Consider the following 22,270-nt stretch of genomic DNA (forward strand, 5'->3'; position numbering starts at 1 on the left):
TATATACATGTAATATAAACATGCTTAATATGCTTAGGAGTTAATCCGCTACATTAGGAACTCATTATCATTATCAGGGAAAATTTGACGCCTATTACAAAAGAATATAGTCCTAAACTGACAAATTCATCATACTGTTAGACATCCTGTAACAGTTTATATAGTACAGCATGCATTCACAGATAAATAAAAGAGGTGTGTAGTCAGACCTCATGAGAAGTACAATCTAAGGAAGGTAAAAATGACTTTTCTGATATTTCTTTGATTATTTTCTCCCCTCTCTTTTCTCCATTCTCTTTTTCTGAAACTTCTGTTTATCAGATGCAAGACTTCTTTTGATTATCTATGACTCGTTTTTTATTTCTAAACTTATCTCTCACATTTTAGGCAATTTGCTTGATTTTGACCTACAACTCTCTTCTTAAATTTTATTTTAATTCAGGGAGTTTTAAAGTCTAAGAGGTTTTTCTTTTCTCTGTTCCTACATCAGGTATTGTATTATCTGTGCAATATTTTCTTAATTGTCTCTTAGACTTTTGTCTTTTCTCCTCTGACATTCTTTTTCATCCATATTCAGTTTTTTAACTTGGGTCTTTCCTGCTTCAAGTTTTCCTCAAAGGCCTGGAGAAACTTGGTTGTTCACTCATATTCAGGGTTTATAATAGTACCTGCCATCGTTAACTTGAGATCTGTTTGGATAAATGATTAAAGAACTATACAGGAGAAAAAACAAAAGAAGCAGTAGCAGAAAGTCTGAATCGACTCACTGTATGGTACATGGATGAAGTTATTTGAAGGCAGGTTTCTTTCCAGGCTGAGCAGTCGGGGAACTGGATGTGACTCAGGGTGGCCCAGATGGAACAAGACTTAATTCTGGGGCATCAGCTCCCACATTAGCCATCCTAGTTCTCCCCAGCCAGTTTTTTTTTCCATTTTTAAGAGAATAACCCTCTGATTTTCATCCTTCAGGGTATCTAGGTATTTCAGTATTCTCTAGCAAGCATGGGAAGTCAGCAATCTTGTGTGTAAACTTTCTATACATGTCCTTCTGTTCAGGCCCTTCCACAATCTTGCCCTCAGTTGTAGTGTTTCCAAATTCCTGACGAATATTAATCTTTGGTGTACAGGAAAGATCAATCAGAACTGGTAGCAATTCTCAGGAATTCCCCAAGTAATTTGTTACATATTTTTCACATACTTTATTTACATATTTCTAAAATAATAATGAATTATTATTTCTAAAATAATAATGAATAATCATAACAAAAGTGAAGATTTTTCTAGGATAAGATCACACTAAAAGTTTCAGAGGTTTTCTATAACAAAAACATAATAGTAAAGGCATAGTTTGTTATTATGTACTGATACATTGTGACAAAATTATACATTTCTATAATATTTAAAGATTGTTTTTTCCTAATATCAACAACATTATAAGAAAGGCACTCCACACATCAGTGTTTCTTGCTCTTGCTTTTGACTTGACATTAGTTGTGCTATGAGCTGAATTATGTTCTCCTAAAATTCACATGTTGTAGTCCTACCCCCCCACCCCCCAGTACCATAGAATGTAACTCTTTGGAGACAGGGTCTTTAAAGAGGTAATTAAGTTAAAATGAGGTCATTAGGGAGCATCCTAATCCAATATGACTGGTATCCTTATATAAAGAGAAATTTGAACACAGACATATGCATGCACAGAGGGAAGACCACGTAAAGACACATTAAATTTAAACCATGTAACCTATAGCATTTTGTTATGGCAGCCCTAGCAAATTAATACAAGTGAATTCCTTTAAACAAGTAACATTTTTATGTAGATTCTTAAAATTTAATTCTTTTTTTAAAAAATTTATTTATTTATTATTTATTTTTGGCCGCATTGGGTCTTCGTTGCTGTGCACAGGCGTTCTCTAGTTGTGGCAAACAGGGGCTGCTCTTCTTGCGGTGCGTGGGCTTCTCATTGCGGTGGCTTCTCTTGTTGCAGAGCACGGGCTCTAGGCGCATGGGCTTCAATAGTTGTGGCTCGCAGGCTCTAGAGTGCAGGCTCAGTAGTTGTGGCACACAGGCTGAGGTGCTCCGAGGCATGTGGGATCTTCCCAGACCAGGGCTCAAACCAGTGTCCCCTGCATTGGCAGGCAGATTCTTAACCACTGTGCTACCAGGGAAGTCCCTAAACTTTAATTCTTGCATTCCCCATTTCTTGACTGATTTTTTTTCTTGGGCTTTAGCGTTTGTTAAAGTGTGTAAACTCTCTGAGAGATGCCAGGAAGGAATTTCCACATGGGAACGATAGTCATTGTATTTGTCAAAATACAAGTACATCTGAGCTGGTCTATAGGACAAATCATCTGCTGCAGACTCCACGTTGGTTCCTCTGAGGTTCCTTTAACTGTGCCATGGATCCACTCTTCAATCCTCCCCATCTTCCCCCAAAATGTATTGCAACCTCTGACCACTCATGGCTCTCTTTTTCTTATCTTTGCTCTATGTAATAATATTTCTTTACTCTTCCTATTTCTTCCTATTAAGTGAATGGTATTTGGGGAGCAAAGGGAGACATGTTCATAGGCTCAGTTTAACATCTTGAACCTAAAAAACTCTTGAAATATTGTGTCATTTGTGGGTAGATTTTGTGTGTATCAACTGAAGGCAAATGAAGAGATGAAATATTCATTTCAGTTCTCTAAAGAATGATATCCAATATAATTTTAGGGGACATTAATCTCAGTCTCATGTTGAACTCAGGTGTATAAGAATATGACTTTATTTTTTATAACTGAAATAAATTTTTATCTCAAGCACCTATTATATTAGACTTAAACAAATCATCTCAGTTAATTCATAATTGTCTTAGTCAATTCAGGATTAACTCAGCAAATTCAGGTTTTGACATCTCCTTTCTCCCTGAGATTACCCTAAAAGTCTAAAGAAATGTTTGATTTCAGTAGTTTGCTGTATTAACCTTCCCTAAAGCAATGGATACCCGATTCAAGTTCTACTGTAACTAGAGAAGGACAATTGGATTCATTTCCTATCGCTGCTATAAGTTACAAACCTGGTGGCTTAAAACTTGTGTTATTTATTATTTTATAGTTCTGGAGGTGAGAAGTCTGAAAACTGGTCTTACGAGGCTAATATCAAGGTGTCAGTGGGGCTCTGTTCCTTCCGGAAGCTCTAGGGGAGAATCCTTTCCTTGCTTTTCCAGCTTCAAATTCTGCCTGCATTCCCTGACTCATGATCCACTCGAAGAAATGACGTCACTCCAAGCCCTGCTTTATTGTCACATCTTCTCCGACTCTGCAGCCTTCCTCTTCCATCATTTAAGAACGCTTGTGATTACATTGGGCTACTTGAATAATCCAGGATAATCTTCCTATTTTAAGTTCCTAATATTAATCACATCTGTAAAGTCTCTTCACAGGTTTCAGGGATTAAGACATGGACATCTTTATTTTTTAAAAAAATGTATTATATTACTCCGCCATAAAAAGAAATGAAATTGAGTTATTTGTAGTGAGGTGGATGGACCTAGAGTCTGTCATACAGAGTGAACTAAGTCAGAAAGAGAAAAACAAATACTATATGCTAACACATATGTATGGAATCTAAAAAAAAAAAAAAAAAGTTCTGAAGAACCTAGGGGCAGGAGGGGAATAAAGATGCAGATGTAGAGAATGGACTTGAGGACACAGGGAGGGGGAAGGGTAAGCTGAGACGAAGTGAGACAGTGGCATTGACATATATACACTACCAAATGTAAAATAGATAGCTAGTGGGAAGCAGCTGCATAGCACAGGGAGATCAGCTTGGTGCTTTGTGACCACCTAGAGGAGTGGGATAGGGAGGGTGGGAGGGAGATGCAAGAGGGAGAGGATATGGGGATATATGTATATGTATAGCTGATTCACTTTGTTATACAGCAGAAACTAACACACCATTGTAAAGCAATTATACTCCAATAAAGATGTTAAAAGAATTTCATTGAAGTATAGTTGATTTACAATATTTTATTAATTTCTACTGTACAGCAAAGTGATTCAGTTATATATATATATATTCTTTTTCTGAATATAATATTCTTTTTCATATTCTTTTCCATTATGGTTTATCACAGGATACTGAACATACTTCCCTGTGCTATACAGTAGGACCTTGTTTTTTATCCATTCTATATATAATACTTTGCATCTGCTAATCCCAAACTCCCAGTCCATCCCTCCCCCACCCTCCCTCCCCCTTGGCAACCACAGGTCTGTTCTCTATGTCTGTGAGTCTATTTCTGTTTCATAGATAAGTTCATTTGTGTCATATTTTAGATTCCACATATAAGTGATATCATATGGTATTTGTCTTTCTCTTTCTGACTTACTTCACTCTGTATGACAGACTCTAGGTCCATCCACGTCTCTACAAATGAACCAATTTTGTTCCTTTTTATGGCTGAGTAATCCTTTGTATATATGTACCACATCTTCTTTATTCACTCATCTGACAGTGGACATTTAGGTTGTTTCCAAGACATGGACATCTGTAAAGGTTTCCTACCACAATGATGTGGAAGATTTAATCTATGGAATATGAAATATTAACATGTCAGGTTATATTTCAAAAAATATTCCACCACAGAGTAAACCAAAAAATAAGTTATTTGCTAGTAACTTTGTACTGCAGGTGCCTTAAGATGTAATTCAATTGAAAAAATGTATTGTGTTGCTAATTGTGCATTAGCAACATTAATTTATAAATGTAAGCCAGGGGGCTTCCCTGGTGGCACAGCGGTTAAGAATCCTCCTGCCAATGCAGGGGACACAGGTTCCATCCCTGGAAGAACCCACATACCATGGAGAAACTAAGCCCGTGCACCACAACTACCGAGCCTGCGTTCTAGAGCCCGCGAGCCACAACTGCTGAAGCCCGCGCACCTACAGCCCATGCTCTGCAACAAGAGAAGCCACTGGAATGAGAAGCCCACACACTGCAGTGAAGAGTAGCCCCCGCTCGCCACAACTAGAGAAAGCCTGCGCGCAGCAACGAAGATCCAATGCAGCCAAAAATAAATAAATAAAACAAATAAATTTAAAAAAAAAATGTAAGCCAGGATAAAAATGAAAGTTCCTCTTTTCCCTGAGTCAGTCACCAGCATCAAAGCCACAGAAAAAACTCCGTGCAATGACCAAGCGCTAAAACCAACATTGTGTAATATACTAAAACAAGTCCTTTTTAAATCAAGAGGCAACTTCTTTAGAGATTGTCATTTTAGAAATTATTGCTATAAAAGCCATTTGTATCATTTCAGGAACAACAGGCTGATCTATTAAATGGTAGGCACTTTCTATCCTGGGCTATCCTTCAAAACACAGCCAAACCCAGAACCCCCAGTGACTTCAGCTCCACGTAACTACCCAGGAGAGCATTAGTGTGCAATGGCACAGAACATGCAGGGAGTACAGAGAGAACAAGTTGGAGGGAGGGAACAACTGGGCAGTGAGACTGTCGTGGGGGAAGAAAACAGCATCGGCTGCTCAGAATGGGACTAGCAATCGCTAATGAAGTCCTTGTGACCCGTAGCAAGTTCTGTCCAATTCCAGATAGAGATCAAGTTCCAAAAAGACAGCTGGGATGCAGAAGGGAAAAGAGGGGCAAAGGCAATGTTCACAGACAAGGCCCATCTGAGACATCACCACATACGTTCAAGATGAGGTAAGGAAAAGTGCAGGGCAGTTCCGGGAAAGTTTCAACAAAGAACAGCCCAAGAACTAGCTGAGGCTGGGTTTCAGGGCTAGACTTCTGAAAGGCAAGAGATAAGGAAAATCTGAGTACACAGGAGACCCCGGCAGGATGAAACCATAAAGCGAGACAGTGCTCCACCCCCATGGAAAGGATGAGATTTGAAAAGCTGCAATCCAGCATCGCTGCTAAAACTTAAGAGGCGTGGGGTATCCTCCACGCTTCTTGACCATGAGAAGAGAGGCAGGGTACGGTGTCTGGAAAAGCCTGGCTGGCAAGGTGAGCGCTCTGGCTGGCCTCTGATATGCTCTAAGAGGGCAGAGCAGCCTCTACAGAGATGGGAGGAGGCTTTGAGGGAATCCATGCAGTATGCACTGAATTTTGCCAATTTCAGCACTGGGTGTGATAGAGAGTAAGATGAAGAAAGCATCTGCGTCCTACTCCCTGCTCTGCCACTACATAATTATGCTATCTTTGGAAGGTCACTTAGTCTTTCCGGGGTCTTAAGTAAGATCCATTAGGGGACTGCATGGAATATTTCCACATGAGCTTCCAGGGCTAGGAGTCTGTTATCTACTTTGTGCTTTAGCTCCCTCATCTGAAAAACAGGCTGAAGAATAATACAGGCCTCCTAGACTTGATATGATTTAACAACGTGAAGTCCCCAGAGAAGTCCCTGCTATATGTGTTAGCTATCTCTACAGTTTCCTTTCCTTTCTCATTCCCACCAGTCTAGTCCGAATCCTTTTCATCTCACTTTTGGATGACTTTAGTGGGCTATACCCCATTTCCCCATTTGCAGTGACTGTACTCAGTACTTGACCACTAGAGTAAGGCTTCTTAAGGACTCATCAAGGAACCTTCTAAAATTCCATGCACAGGCATGTAAGGTTCAGGGAATTCTCTGAAAGCACAAAAAAATAATACGTGCATGATTTTTGGGAAAAGCTCCTTAACTTTCATTAAACTTTCAAAATAATAAAAAATAATCTTGGACTTAGTTACGTGACCCCTATTTCTAAATCACCTCATTCATCACTGAATTCTTCAGGTTAGAAAAATATTTTTCCTACTTCATTTATTTTCCCACTCATCTGGTAAACTCTGTCATATATATATACTTTTCTCACATCTCCAACATCTCCTCACTTATTCTTACTCTCAGCTATTTCTCTGAAAGAAAAGATGTAATCAAAAGAGGCATTCCATAAGCTTCTATCACTTCATCTGTTCACTCATCTGCCTTTGACCCAAACACTGTGCCTGTTGCTTTTGTTGAAGAGTATTTGTGCCATGCAAATGTCAATGTCTACTGTGTATCATCCAATTTCTCTTCTCAAGGATATCTCTCAAGCACAATCTCCCTTTACCTACAGCATCACCAGATTTCCCTTTATTGGATCTTTCCCTTTAGCATGCAAACATGCTCTTGATATTTCTTCCACATAAAAACAAATTATTTGACCTCTTTTTTTCCCCACCAGCTCCCTCCTCTTTTCTTTGCTCCTCAATGCAGGAAAACAACTCTAGGAGTTGTAGATATTCACAGTATAGACCCCTCCCTCCCCATTCTCTTGGGCCCATTCTGACCTGGCTTTCACCCACATCGCTGGACCAGGACGATTATTGTGAAGGTCACTGGTGACAATCAATTCTTTTAATGGCTTCCCATATCATTCAAAATAAAAGCCAAAGTTTTGCTATGACCTATAATGTCTTATTTGGCCTGGTTCCTCATAACCTCTCTTTCTCTCTTACATCTTCTCTTAATCATTCTGTCCACTTCTGCCAAACTGGTCTCCTGTCTGCTCTTCACAATGTTAGGATTGCCCCACCCCAGGGCTTTTTTTTTTTTTTTAAGTGGAGTACAGTTGATTTACAATGTTGTTTTGGTTTCAGGTGTACATCAAAGTGAATCTGTTATACATATACATATGTCCACTCTTTTTTACATTCTTTTCCCATATAGGCCATTACAGAGTCTTGAGTAGAGTTCCCTGTGATAAAAAGACAAATATCATATGATATTGCTTATATGTGGAATCTTAAAAAAAACAAAAAGAGTACAAATGAACTTATCTACAAAACCAAAATAGAGTTACAGATGTAGAAAATAAATTTATGGTTACCAGGGGGTAAAGGAGGGGGAGGGATAATTTGGAAGACTGAGATTGACATATATACCCCGGGACTTTTGCATCTGGAATTCCCTCTATTTAGAATAATCTTCCCATAGAGACTCACAGCTGATTTCCTCACTTCTCTCAGGGCTTGTCTCAAATTCACCTTTTTGTGAGACCTTCTCTGGGAACCCCCTCTAAAAGTTTAAACTTCTTTTTGAACACTTCGTATCCTCTTTCCCCGCATTAATTTTTCTCCTTATCACAATCATTTTCTAACATAATATGTGTTTTACTTACCCATTTGGTTTATCTATTTATTTTGTTTCACTCAATAGAATGTAAGCTCCATGGGGGCAGGAATTTGCATCTGTTTTGTTCACTCTTATATCATCAGACCGAGAACAGTACTGGGCACATAGTATATTCCTTATAAATACTTGCTCAAGAAATCAATAAATGAATCTTATTTTGCATAACAGCAGCATTTAAATCTGTTAAGGATGCCTTCTTCCTTGAAGGGCTTTCTTCACTTGTTTTCCAGATTTACACACTTTCCTTTTTTTTTTCCTATTTCACTAGCTTCTCTTTTCAGTCCTTTTTACCTCATTTTTTCCTCAACACCTCAGCCTATTAATGTTGGCATGCCTCAGTGTTATAGGTTGAATTGAGTCCCCCAAAATCCACATGTTGGAGTCCTAATCCCTGGTACCTCAGAATGTGACGTTATTTGGAGACAGGGTTTCTACAGAAGTAGCCAAGTTAAAATGAGGTCATTAGGAAGGATTCTAATCCAATATGACTGGTGACCTCATAAAAAAAAGGGGAAATTTGGAGACACACAACACAAAGGGAGAACACCATGTGAAGATCAAGACAGAGATTGAGGTAATGCTTCCACAAGCCAGAAATTGCCAGCAAACCACCAGAGGCCAGGGAAGAGGAGCCAATTCTCCTCAGTGCTTAGAAGGAACCAACCCCGCTGACACCTTGATCTAAGATTTTTAGCCTCTGGAATTGTGAAACAATCCATTTCTATTGCTTAAGGCTCTCCATGTGTGGTGCTTTGTTATGGGAGCCTGAGTGAATGAATACACCCAGGGGTCAGGTGTTGAGATTCTTCTCTAGCCTCATTCAGTCCCTGGGTGATCTTACTGTCTTGTGCTTTTAAATCCCGCAGATGTGTCAGGACTGTTCCCTCACTTGAGCCTGCTCTTGCCTATGCCCAGCACACTCCTCTCTCAGATATCCACCTAGTACATCAACAAATGTTTCTTGAAGGAATAGGAAATCAGTTGAAAATATTGCCATTAATAAGATAAAATTAAAACTATTTAGATTCACATTCAAATTGCACTACAATTATGCCCCCATTTGGTCTTTATAAGCTCCTTGTGTGCAAATAACATCTAGATGTTTTCTGTTTTCACTGCAGTGATTTGCATAGAAAAGTCATTTAACAAAGATCTAATAATTTGTAGAATCAGATATGAACAAAAGGTAAAGTTAGTACAATTCACTTCAACTTGTATAAACTGTTTTACAATTACAGTAGTAGTCCTAGGTTAGTCTCTCCTTATATAGTCATTTGTTCTAATTCTAGCAAATGAAACCAAGCAAAGTTTTGCCTGTGATGATGATTCGTCATTAATAGTTAGGGTCTACCTGACACTCACTTTCCTTGTCATTTCGTTAAGCTTTTTTGGTGAGAATTTAAGATGTATAGCCTGAGATTTTCAAAAATCCCTGCATGAATCTCTTCTTTCCTTGTTTTATATTCATAGAACCCCAGTTTTTTGCTGAGCACATGACCATCCAGAAAAAAAAAATTCCCAGCCTCTTTTGCAAATGACTGTGACCATAAAACTCTATTATACTCAAGAAAGATATCAGTTAAGAGAGAACCAGCATGTACTCTTTGCTCCCTTTTCTTCCATGCCCCTTCCTCCATCGTGCTGCCTGAAATGTGGGTATGATGGCTGGATCTCTAGCTGCAATTTTGGATCATGAAGAAAAGAGCCATGTCCTAGGAAATGAGGGGTGAGCTGGAAGGGGTTTAGATTACTGAGGACTTCATGGAGCAGAGCCATCATACTAACCCTTGACATTTTACTTCTGGCCTTGTATGAGAAAGAAATTTCTCTCTTATTTAAGTCACAGTTATTTTAGGACACACCCAAAATCAAACATAATCCTACCTCAAACATCACAAAAACTATCGAGTTCCTGGAAACTTAGAGCTAAAATGAATTACTGCTGCATCGTTTAAAAGAATCAAAACAATAGAAAGTGTATGCAATGATAACCAAAGGTCTTTATTTTCTATATTTAATTTCTTACAATCATTTTGGAAAAATAGCTGTTTCTCCAAAAGTGCTTTCACTGAAGAAAGCTGATATGACCTAAGCATTATTTGAGAGATTATGGAAAAAATATTTATCACTGAAAAACAAATGTTCCTTTCAGTTTACATGTTACACATACTTAACACAAGCATAAAGGAAAAGTCCAGTGTCAGAAGTAGAGGCCATTCTCCTTAACTGAAACATTCGATCAGAAGAGAGTTTTTGGCAATAAGAGATCCAAAATTGAGAGATGTAAAAATCTCATTCAAAATGAATGCTGCCTAAGAATGCGGAAACCCACAACATTTTCTGAAAATCTTTTTTTGAAGAATGTCTCTTTGTTTTTGGTATTCTCTTAGACACTCTGAAGTTTATTTAACACAGCATCCTATCTGCTCAACATTCAAATTTAGATGTGCTGATTATCTGCTCCACTCTTTTGAATAGTTAAGTATGTCCTATAAATAAACACATCAATTTTGCTCTATTACTACCCTTCCAAAAAGCCTCATATAATTGGAAGTAACTTAGTATTTACTTATCATTAAATATATTTTTGTTAGAAAGGATACACAGCATATGAAATCACAGGATTCTCATGAGTTAAAGACAAATTTTAGAACTCACAAATAATATTTACAATGTAAACATCACAGTTATTACATCTGAGTAAAATAAATCACAACATTCACAACACAACATATTTTATTTGGTTTTGATATTGAAGTTGTTTTCTTGAATTACTTATGTAGAACTCAAAATAGAATGACTTTGCTTATCGTTTTCCTTCAAGAATTCTGAAAAAGAAAGAAATGGTGATTTAAGCATAAAAACATTTTTATTTACAGCCTCTTACTTTCATTTACTTCTCCACTCATTTGATAAATATTTGTCCTTGCCCCTCGTCAGCAGCTTTTGAGAGGGGATCACGTTTTGGGATATCAAGAGGGAATCTTCCAAAGGACTTATTGTTGGAAAGGAAGCCAGAATGTGAAGGGGTTCTCTAATTAGTCATAAATAATTACCCAATAATTTGTAATTTTCACAACTGGTTGACCAACAAAACTTCCTGTTAAAAGAATTTGTCCAATGTCACCCATTCAAAAAAGCAAAGAATGGAGGATGGAAACTCATAAAAAGTAATTAATCCTCCTTTATATTGTAGTGCCTATTGTATTTCTTAATTTATTAGAGAAGCCTTATTTTTATAAACATTTTTTCAAGAAGCTATATGTAACTCGCTTTCTTTTTTGAGCATTTGAGGAATTTGTTTCTCTGAAATGTCTATGCATGGTGAGGAATAGGCACATATAGCACCCCTGACCATGTATCTCTCTTACAGGTATCTCTCATGTGACAGTAGCAGAGTTGAGCAGGTGTTACAGAAACCATAGGATCCACAAAACCAAAAGTATTTATTTGGAGTCCTTTAGAGAAATTTTTGACAACCGGATATAGTGATGCTATAAAATTTCTTTAAAGGCTTACCAAGCATTATAAAAATATTTTATGCGCTAAAGTAAACAGTAATGTAACTCAGGAAAGAAATATGCCTTGTATCCATGTTCACATAAAAATAATTTTGCTAACAATCTTATCACTTAACAAAGGATAAAATCTATTCGTGTTTTCTCTACTCAAAAAATGTTTTACAGTGAATATTATTAGAGTCGTTGTACCTACACTCACTTCATAGGTAAAATAAGCTAAATTTGACTTTCGCTGCATGAAGTTTACTATGTTTTAAGAAACACAGTGAGACCCAGACTGTCTTGGTATTTTCACAATAATGAGCCACGCTGCAATTTTATGTTATTTCCTTATACTTAAATTAAATGAGACGCTAACAGTCGATCATGGGACTAGACCTTAAATTAATAGAAGCAGCATGGCTTGACTATCAAAGAGAAAGCCAGTTTTTCTCATTAGTGTGAGTCAGCCTCCTTTTTTCATATCTCATCAGAAGGATAGGAATGAGTCTGTGTAAGCTAGGAGATACCAAACTGTTTACTCATTGTGAGATTTCTCTTTCATGCTAGCAGAACACTGCATGAATAGTTTCAAGCTGTTTACTAAGCTGTGGTCCACTTCAGGTAGAAGTGTCCTTCTTAGATGAGGTCTCACTGAGAGAACTCTAAGATGTTTTTTACCAAGTGACTCTTAGCTACTTAAATAGTTAGATGATTGCTGCTAGAATATAATAACACACAGTGATACTCACCACTGGGAAGCTGTCAGCAGCTTTGCTCCAAAGAACTTTTTCATCATTTTTCTATCTCTTCGAGAAAGTTAGGAGATTCTCCCTCACTGCTGCAGACCAGAAAGAGAGAATCGTGCATGTTAAGGCTCTTGGATGAGAAAGCTTCTAAAGGAGAGGCGATGTGTGACCCAGGTTGTTCCAGGTGCTCTGTAAAGTGCACTAGGAGCTAAACAATTCTCCTTCAGGTGAGTCATTACCTATGAATGGTTCTTCAATCTTCAAGTGTCTAAAAGTTTTCTTACAGAATTATAATCTGGTGGGCAAAAAGAGTCATCTTGCCTGATTTCACCCAAACAGAATTGTCCTTCATACTCACCATCTAAACAAAAATAATTGGAATAAAAAGAGAGAGTACCACATGTCCTATATATTGTGCTCCGATATTTACACACCACGGAGAGACATAGGTTTTACTGAATCTGAGAAGACAAAATAATTCATGGTTTAATTCGGTAAAATGCAGATATTAAATATGCAGGTAAAGGGAATTCCATGTGGTACCAAATTGCTAGTTGACTGCCCTTTACATGTTTTAAAAATCAGCACTTTTGATAAAACCTGTTCCCAGACTCAGACTAGATGTCTCTACAGTCATCATTTTTAACCCTGGAAGCACAGTAGAATCAACTGGGGAACTCTTAAAAAATACCAAGGTCTAGAGCTGCATCCCTAGAACCACTAATTTCCTGGCACTTGGTCTTGGGTTAGGCTCAGACATCAGTATTTTTTAAATTCTCCAGGGTAGTCTAATGTTAGCCAAGGTTGAGAATTACTGCTTCAGAGCTAGAGAGAGAGAGACATCTCCATATGCAGCTTCTATTTTGAAAGTCATTTACAATTTCTCATTTTAGCAAGTTCTCTGTTTCTTTACCTCCGCTTTCCATTTAGAATTGAGTTCAAGTATTTCTTTACAGCCATTTGTTTTCGAAGGCGGGTATAGTTGTCAGTGAAGACTGCATCTGAGTGGCGTTTGATTGGTCCCTGGTCTTCTGAGATGCTATTGCTAAGAAATGAGAGAATAAGGAAACCAAATAATTTTAACAAGAAATGATAAAGGTTCCAAAGGTCTGAATTTCTTGGAGTCAGATAAAAAGGAATTCCAACACCCAACTCATTTTCTATCACAAAAAGACTGAAAGAAAAATGCATCTAAGCTTAAGGATAGGGTAGCAAGGAATAATCCAACATACTTTGGCCTTTACTGGGAGTGTCTTTAGACATATTCTGTCCTAATTGAGCAAATAATTTATCAAAAAAAAAAATGGGGAATACTTGAAGTTGTGCTCTGCCATTGGAAGGAAAAGTTCTTTAAAAAAATAAATGCTTCTTTATGAAACTATGCCACTCTGAGTAGTACCTTCTACATATTCAGTTATTGGCCATTTAAAGACAGAATCTTCCAATGTTTGCTTTGAGCAGGAAGTAAAACACAAACACTAAGGTTAACCTTAAAATTTGCTTCAGTTTGTACTATGTCTTATTTATTTTTTACTGTGTCTAGTTCAGTTTGTTTGCAGATTTATAAATGATTATTATTTAAGAAAAACAAGTGTGTCTGGAGCCAATGAGTATGATATTACCAGGAAAACTTCTTTTCTTAATCCATGGGCCTGGTATATTTTATTGAAGATATAAATTATTTGATAACTAAATTAAACATTATCAAGAGTTATCGATTTCGAGTAAAGTAAATAAGTTGTTTACAGTGAAAATATAATTGTCAAATTTAATATCATAACATGTTTTTAAAAAATAATAAATTCTCTTTACCTAATTCGTTTTCCAATAAGGGACTCAAGGTACTTTTTGGCAGAAAGTTGACTTAAGAGTCTACTATAGTCACTGGTGAAAACTCCATCAGCATGTCTGACATTTCTGAAACAAGGAAGAAAGGATAGTCATTATTTTGTAAATAGTTTGCTAAAACATTATTTTGGCTCATTAGATATAAAAGAAACATCAACTTATTTGAAAGCTCCTCATGTAAACTTAAATCCAAAAGGAGGTTTTCTAACAACCCAATAAACAATATAATCTATCGACTTATTCTAATGACTTATATCTATATTTCCAGCCCAACAGTTTGAAAAATTAAAGAAATTAGCTTTTTTAGAAGCATATCTCAATATTAAAATAATATTCTCTGGTAGAACCTATAAAACTAATTCTCTTCTAAGAAATACTGGTGGGAAAATATATTTCGTTTCTATTTATTTATGGTGCTTTATTTCTTCTATTCTGAATAAAGATATATGCAAAAGGAAATTATCCTGATTTTAGCAAAAAATCCTCTTATGCCTTTTGCTATTTCTTCTGCCAAAATATTTGGAAACAAAATCTCTTAAGATAGAAAGGATCATAGAGCCTATCAAGCAAATTTTCCATCCAAATGAGAAATAGTTTTTGCTTTGTCTTATAGTTTTTGCTTTGTCTTTTGTATAGAGTTACCCTGTCTACACGGGAATGCTGCTCTGGACAAATGGTTCCGTGAAATGCATAGCTTTTATTATTAGACACCTTTTCTTTACATAGAGGTGAAACTCTTGAATGCTATAAATGCTATAGTTTTACAAGAATCGGCACATCTTCTGCTGTTAAAAATTTATGCAACAGAATATAAGTGGATGAGTTGCTCAGCCTGGCCTGTTACAACCTCTCTACATGAAAATCATGTACAGCAGCAAGAGCTTCAATAAATCAGGCTGAATGAAGCCATGACACATGGAAACTTGTAGTGCTATGCTATGAGAGTAGCTTCATGGTGACACAAAAACAAAATGTTTAGATTTCAAAAAAGCATTTTCTAAAATAAAACACAATAAAAATGAACTCACCTGGATACATCATAATAAGGTGTGTCATTTTCAGCTAATGCATTTTGTAAAACGTCAGTGTCTGCTTTTAATGAAATTTGATCAGGTTCATTTGCTCCTTCAAAAGGTATTCTGTCACCCACCCTGTTAGGAAAAAATACTGTAAAGTATAATACATTCCTTTCTCAGAAGCTAGTGCTTATGGTTTTACAAACATTTGAAATAAGTTATTCAAAATCTTAGGCTATATCACCCATTCACAATATATGGATAGCATAATTGATTTAATGGCTTCTATGGTTTACGAGAGTATAAATAGTGGAAGTTTTGTTTATCCCATAAAATACATGCCATACAACTTTTACAGGCTTTATGTACCAGAAGAGCTACTTAGTTCAGTCTTTCAGAGCATGAAGCAAAGTACACTTCCTTGGCAATAGCTTCACTTTGCAAAGTTCACAGGTAGAAAGATTTTATACAAAATAGAAACTTTGGAAAATTTTTTATATTCAATATGAAAATTGGGAGTAATTCATGTATTTGTTGATGGTCAGTATTACTTGTCTCAACATCTCTCAAGAGCTGAGTATTAACTATTTTTCTTTCTCTATGTCCCTAAACTTTGCTTCAAAGATTCACCTTGGTGTGATGTATTTCTATGTATTGACCAAGTCCGAAGACTTTCTCCATCTCTGAATAGCTACTCAAATTCAATGAATTTTGTCGAGCTTTTTTGTTTCAAATCTTATGTAGTAACACAATTTTAATAAGGGATATACAATGCTTTACTGGAAGACTAAGCATAGACATGCCTATACATGGAATATGACCATACTTGTGAATGCATGCACAATTTGAACACCAGCACACTGTTAAAATTGTGTGTGTGCATATTTTCACCGTTGGGGTAAACTTCTAAGGAGTGTGTCGCCTGCCGGGCACTTGTGTATATTTTGGTGAGGCAGTAGCTGGTAGACAGTAGCAAGCAGCCCTCTTTGAGTATGAAGCCTAGCAATCAATGCAAACTTCGGCATTCTTGAGATTATTCATCTCTTGTGATATAACCATTCAGATAGACTCATTCTATTTAATTATCAAAGCAACATATGATCTGGATTTAAACAGATTTCACAGAGAACCACTAACAGCTAAGAGATTATTTACTCTATCGAGCATAAGCCTACCTTGAACAAAGAATTAGGAATAAGAAAATAAGCAAAGAAGTGATTATTTGTCCTTAGATATAGTAGTCCCTGTAAACTGGAAGGAAACTAATGTAGTTTCCATTTACTGTTTCCTTCCTTAGCATAAACTTATTTCAGATAAAGCTTTAATGATGAGTTGTATTATACTGTATGAACTTGAAATATGAAACACAACATAGAGAGCAGTAAAACTAAGGAATTGTGATAAAAACCAAGTCCCTTAAAATTCATTCATTGGGGGAGCGTGTCTCAGTAGGTCAATTATCCCACAATTTTTAATATTGACAAATTGATTCTGCCTAGTCTGTCCAACATGATTTTATGCATATTCCACTAATCAACTACTCATCTTATGATTATTTGCTGACTGATCTTGAAAATGAACTAAAATGAGGTAGGCAACTAGACACCTGTTTTTCCAACAGAAACTGAACTGAACTGAGATGACAATGGAGAATAGCTCATTACTCATCTAAAACTAGTTTTGAATGAAAGGAAAGTCAAACCCTCCTTCTGCCTTGCTCGGAAGTGTGATCCACCCTACCCATAAAACTAGTCATTGACACTGTCTCTCTGGCCCTGAGAGTGAATTCCAAGACTCAGAATAATCATGTTGACCTGAAGTTGAAAAAACTTGCTTAACATGTCAACCAATAGATTTAAATAACTAATACATAATTTTTTAAATTGAGCTGTCCAAAATAACACATAGGAAATTCCCATTTACATGGAGAAGGAATGTTCAACTGTCTGAATTGAAAGAGAACCTACCTTAGAGCAGATGGTGCTCCAAAAAGAGGCCATGCCAAGGTCTGCGAGAAAAGCACGCTGAAAAGTGTCAGGAACACGAGGAGCTGGGGCTTGCTTCTCGTTTCCATCTCTGTACCTCAGAAGGGAGAGAATCACATCAGCTTTTCCAACCACAGATGTTCCAGCAAGGTAATTCTGAGTGTCTAGCAGTAATATCTTAAGGTTCTTGCAGAGTTTAGAAAAAGTAATTTTCATCAGAAAGAGTTAAACTGCAATATGATTACTTTTTAAATCAAAAAGGTTTTTGTGTGTGTGAATGGTGTTTGAATAAAAATTAGGATCTTTTTCAACTGCTGCCTCTCACTAGGCACAAGCATATATTGAATGCAATACTTTTATAGTACTGGAAGTAACTATAGGGACAATTTTCTTATAACAGAGTTGTAACATCCATGTTTAGTATTTTTTCTAACTAAGGAAACAACTTCAAGAAACTAAAGTTTCTTCTTTCACTCTAAGTTTTTAGTATCTGATTAATATAAAACTGGAGCGTCATCTATTTAATAATGTATGTATATATGTATATACATATCCTTACAAAATTATTTTGTATATACATTTTTTCCTCTTTCAATTGTAGATGTTACAATTAACATGGAGCTTAATCTCCTTAAAGAGTTTGGTTTTGAACAAACTAACTCAATTAGTAGTGAAAATTAATACCAAAAAAATCATTGAACCACATATTACCACTGAAATAATTTTTGCCATAAAAGGAAAAATATATTAAATACAAAGCCTGTATATTTTTACATCTAATACACTTACACATTTCATTTCTAAATGGTTTCTAAATAGAAATTTAGGAGTTTGATGTCTGTTTCTTGTGCTGTCTGTAAAACTCACAGCATTTAAATTTAAAGAGGAAAATAAATGCTTTTTAAGTTCACATAACTAACATATGAAATAGAAAGAACAGCACTAAAAAACAAGTTGAAACTTCCAAAACAAATGTACCCACTCAACCTTCAGTCAAAAATTTATATACAAGCCAAAAAAAAAAAACAAAACAAAACCCTACTTTAACACATTATTTTTAAAGGGGCATTGAGTAAAAGAAAAAGCAGGGTAAAGCATTTTCCGACTAAAGAATTCAGAAAACCCATTCATATGTGGGAAGTTGAGGCATTTCTATACTTACCAGGTGACTTAGAAACCTGTATTTTTGTTGTTGTAAAGGAGGAACACTGTAAAATTCTTCTTCAAGAGAAAGAAAAACTCAGTATATCCTGAGAAAAGTTCCAGAGGCAGGGGGAGAAAAAAAAGAAGAAAGGTAAAGTTTTCACTTACCTTGTTGAGTAGTGTTCCTTGGGAGCTTTCTGTTCCAAGGAGAATATTAGAGCTGTCTCAGGTGCTGAAGTCCCGTGAGGCCGACAAAGTCTCCACCGGTGCTCTTGCCCTTAGAGCTGAACCAGAACTTGGTACTGGCTGAGGGTTGGCTACTGTTGCCAGCAACTGCTTTTCACTCTACCCTGACCAGCATTTCAAAGCCCATCATTTTATAGGGCTTAGGCGTAGGGCTGAGCAATCACAAAGCTCTCTGAAAGACGTCACAGTAGTACTCTCATGGGATGAATAGGACTTGAAGTTCTTATTAAATTGTCATTATGCCTGATTTTTATAAATTTATAGTGAGTAACTTCAAGATGTAAGCTATAAAGAGGAAATTTACTTTTCTTTAAACAAAAAAAGGTACCAAACTTAATGTGAAATATTTTAATCTCTAATGAGTAGCAATGAAATAAAAGACTGATTAGTGTTATGGCCAAGGCCACTGGAATTCCTTCAGAAAATAAGAATTTTATGTGCAGGAACAGATGCAGAAAGCAACAAATACTTAGGCTCATATGCTTACAGACATACTATAATTCTCCTTTATTATAAGGCATCAATTGCCCTAAAGCCTTTTTATTTTTATACTATTCATGTATTTCCTGACTTAATCTTTCTTGAGATCTATCCTAATTTTAAAAGCATCCAGAAATAATTTTCCATATTCTTTCTATTACTACTTTTTCTTTATATTGAAACAAGTCCCTGGATAAATTTTCAAAAAGCCTCTAAGATACTGTAATATACACACTGTTGCTTAGAATAGTAGCAGTACTGCTGTTTCACATTAGCATAAAAATGTCATAATTCCTAATGCATTTTCACATACATGACCTCAAATGATCCAAAAAAAAAAAATTATCGTACTGGATAGTCCCAAAGGTTCATTTTCTTCTTTATTTTTGAACATTAAATTCATCAGTTTTTTAAAGTCTTGCACTGTGTGAAATTATATATATCCCTGAACACACACCACACATATACCAGCTTTTAACATTTCCAGCTCAGTCACCTGACAGGTGATTACAAAGAACTAGTTGGCAAGCATTTATGGAGTACTTTGATAAACACTTAATTTCTATTTGTGGGTTTTTAATTCAAAGTAGCCTAGCATCAGAGTTTAAGGTAAAAATGCAGCTACCTGAACAACTTCATGGACAACAAAGTAAAATGTTACCCTCCCTTTTGTTTAAAAAAAAAAATGGCCAGGGTGTGTATTCTTTTATATTTTTCTTTGTAAGTCCCTCAAGGGGTAACAGCTCTAAAGCCCCCTTTCTTTCTTCTGCTTTAAGATTTCAGTATCTATTTCCTTCATTCAAAGTCAGACTGATCCAGCAAAAGAATATCCTGCTTTGCTTAATCATATTTTCTAATCCAGTTACAAGAAAAATTCAATGAACTAAATTTCAAAACGTCTGGAAATTTGTTTCCCAGTTGACAGCTCTGACTTAAGCCAGAGTTCCTGTGGCTTAATTCCAGGAAATCTTTTTTTACCTGATAATTACAAACTAGAGGTTGAAATCATTCTCATATGGAATTTTTTTTTATCCTTAGTTCTTCATCACCTAATTCCCAGTGAAGCAATTTTATCTGAGAACAGCAACAGCAAAATAAGTTGATTGAGAGTCACAGGGAACCCAGTGCTGAAGGTAAGCAGAAAAATCTAAAAGAAAAAAGACATGAAGTTGATTATTATTTGGTCTAAGCAAGTACTTAGCAGTCACACAGAGTAACTACAGTAGGTTTTCCAATGGTGAAGACAGTTTCTCCCATTATAATAATAAAACACAAAAATAAAGAGAAATAATTCAAACTTATTACCTCTGAATAAAAATAAACTAAATCAAAGAACTGCGTTTTTTCCTATGAATTTAAATTAGAAATCAAAACTGAATTTCAAAATGGGATCATAGCACCATCTTCAGGTTGAAAAGCCTTAATTCAGAAATTTTTTTAAAAATGTGTTTCTTCTCTTTTCTTTCAAGGAAATGGATGTAAACCAGAGGCTCTTTATCCAGATAAATTATGGAATCTTCCAGAGAAAGAAACATGTTAAAAACTACTATAGCTGAGTTTATTCTGAATACTTTGTTACTATAAAACTCAGTAAATACAAAAATACAAATGTGAATTTACTGTTTAAATCTGCTTTTTCCCCTACTTTGGCATATCTTTCCATAATGTTCCCACATCTCTAGCAGAACTTATTTCCTACCTTAAGCCTTCTCATTAAAATGATATTTATAAAAAGAAGAACCAGTTGTTCATACAACTAGAGCAGATCTCCAAGACCCTTCTTTTACAAGTAAGTAAACTGATGTCCAGAGAGTTTAAGTAATTTTCAGGTGGTAGTTACAAATAGGGGATGCAACCTAGGTCTTCTGATCTTGATTAAGCTTTCTTTCCATGAAGGACCGGTGGTTTTCTGTAACTGTTGTTACCACTATTACTGATGCTAACAGGTCAGATAAGGAAAAAAAAAACAAAAAACCTCATAAAAACATTGGCATCTTTTTCTCCTTTTTTCACCAACTGGACCAAAGGCAGAGAAAGAAAATTCACATTCTAAACTAAAACATACTGAATGTAGGAAAATCAGATGGAAGGGGCTTTCAGGCTCAGAAAATAGGCAGAAAGCCAGAGTCACCCTTTTTTCCTTAGTGAAAAGAGCTAATAGAGGGTCCTTATTAAAGATGATAAGCTAAAGCTGTGCTCTTCTGCTTCTTGATGAGACAGCTTTGCCTGCCTAACTCAGTCAAACTCACACTCAGCCCTGAGACCTGTCCACTATTTGCCAGGGTCATCCTGAGGGTCTACATGAGAGTTTTGCAACCCACTGGCTGTGAGCCGCATCTGGCTCAACTTTCTGGGTTTTGTCACTCAAGCTAGGAATGATGTTTACATTTTTAAAAGGTTGAAAAATGTTAATAGAAGGAGAATACTTTGTTTGCAAGTTATATGAAATGTAAAGTTTCAGGGCTCATAAATGAAGTTTTATTGGACCATGAAAATGCTTACTACATATGTATTGTCTATGGCTGCTTTTGTGCTACAATGGCCAAGCTGAGTAGTTGTGACAGAGACCGTAGAGCCTGCAAAACCTAAAATGTTTATTATTTGGTCCTTCACAGAAAGGAAGGGCCACAGAAAAGCTGTAGACATCTGGTCTAGAGCTTCCCATTTAGGAAGATATTTAAGAAGTCATGTTTATCTTAATATTCTTAAGTCTTTAGTTTTCAACAACTTGTATTAAGAAATATATATGTGTGTATATATATTTATGTGTATATATATATATACACATATACTTTTAGTATATACTATGTATAATATCCATGTATGTATATACATATGTGTAATATACATAATGTATACATATATCTAAAACACCCCTTCATTGTAACATTGTTCATAATAGCCAAGATATGGAAACAACCTAAGTGTCCATAGATGGATGAATGAATAAAGAAGATGTAAGGGCTTCCCTGGTGGCACAGTGGTTGAGAATCTGCCTGCCAATGCAGGGGACACGGGTTCGAGCCCTGGTCTGGGAAGATCCCACATGCCACGGAGCAACTAGGCCCGTGAGCCACAACTACTGAGCCTGCGCGTCTGGAGCCTGTGCTCCGCAGCAAGAGAGGCCGCGATAGTGAGA

General features: G+C 36.2%; 1 protein-coding gene across 1 annotated transcript; it reads right to left on the reverse strand.

The window, feature by feature from the left end:
* Positions 1-9,293: 9,293 nt before the first annotated feature.
* On the reverse strand, positions 9,294-21,917 carry VIP (vasoactive intestinal peptide). Its single transcript, XM_082405318.1, has 6 exons — positions 17,245-21,917; positions 15,290-15,412; positions 14,226-14,330; positions 13,327-13,458; positions 12,417-12,505; positions 9,294-10,992 (listed from the first exon to the last, which is right to left on the reverse strand). The coding sequence occupies exons 1-5, from the start codon at positions 17,349-17,351 to the stop codon at positions 12,460-12,462; spliced, it is 513 nt and encodes a 170-aa protein (XP_082261444.1). The 5' UTR covers positions 17,352-21,917; the 3' UTR covers positions 9,294-10,992; positions 12,417-12,459.
* Positions 21,918-22,270: the final 353 nt, after the last annotated feature.

This window comes from Balaenoptera borealis (genome assembly GCF_965194805.1).
Source record: "Balaenoptera borealis genome assembly, chromosome: 9".
NCBI classification, from domain to species: Eukaryota; Metazoa; Chordata; class Mammalia; order Artiodactyla; family Balaenopteridae; genus Balaenoptera; species Balaenoptera borealis.

Bases quoted from the DNA above. Each gene is read 5' to 3' on its own strand.
- VIP (XM_082405318.1), bottom strand. From the start codon at position 17,351: ATGGAAACGAGAAGCAAGCCCCAGCTCCTCGTGTTCCTGACACTTTTC. The intron at 14,331-15,289 runs GTGAGTTCATTT...TCCTTGTTTCAG, and splicing joins CCTTATTATGATGTATCCAG to AAATGTCAGACATGCTGATG. The intron at 13,459-14,225 runs GTAAAGAGAATT...CTCATTTCTTAG, and splicing joins CTTATTGGAAAACGAATTAG to CAATAGCATCTCAGAAGACC.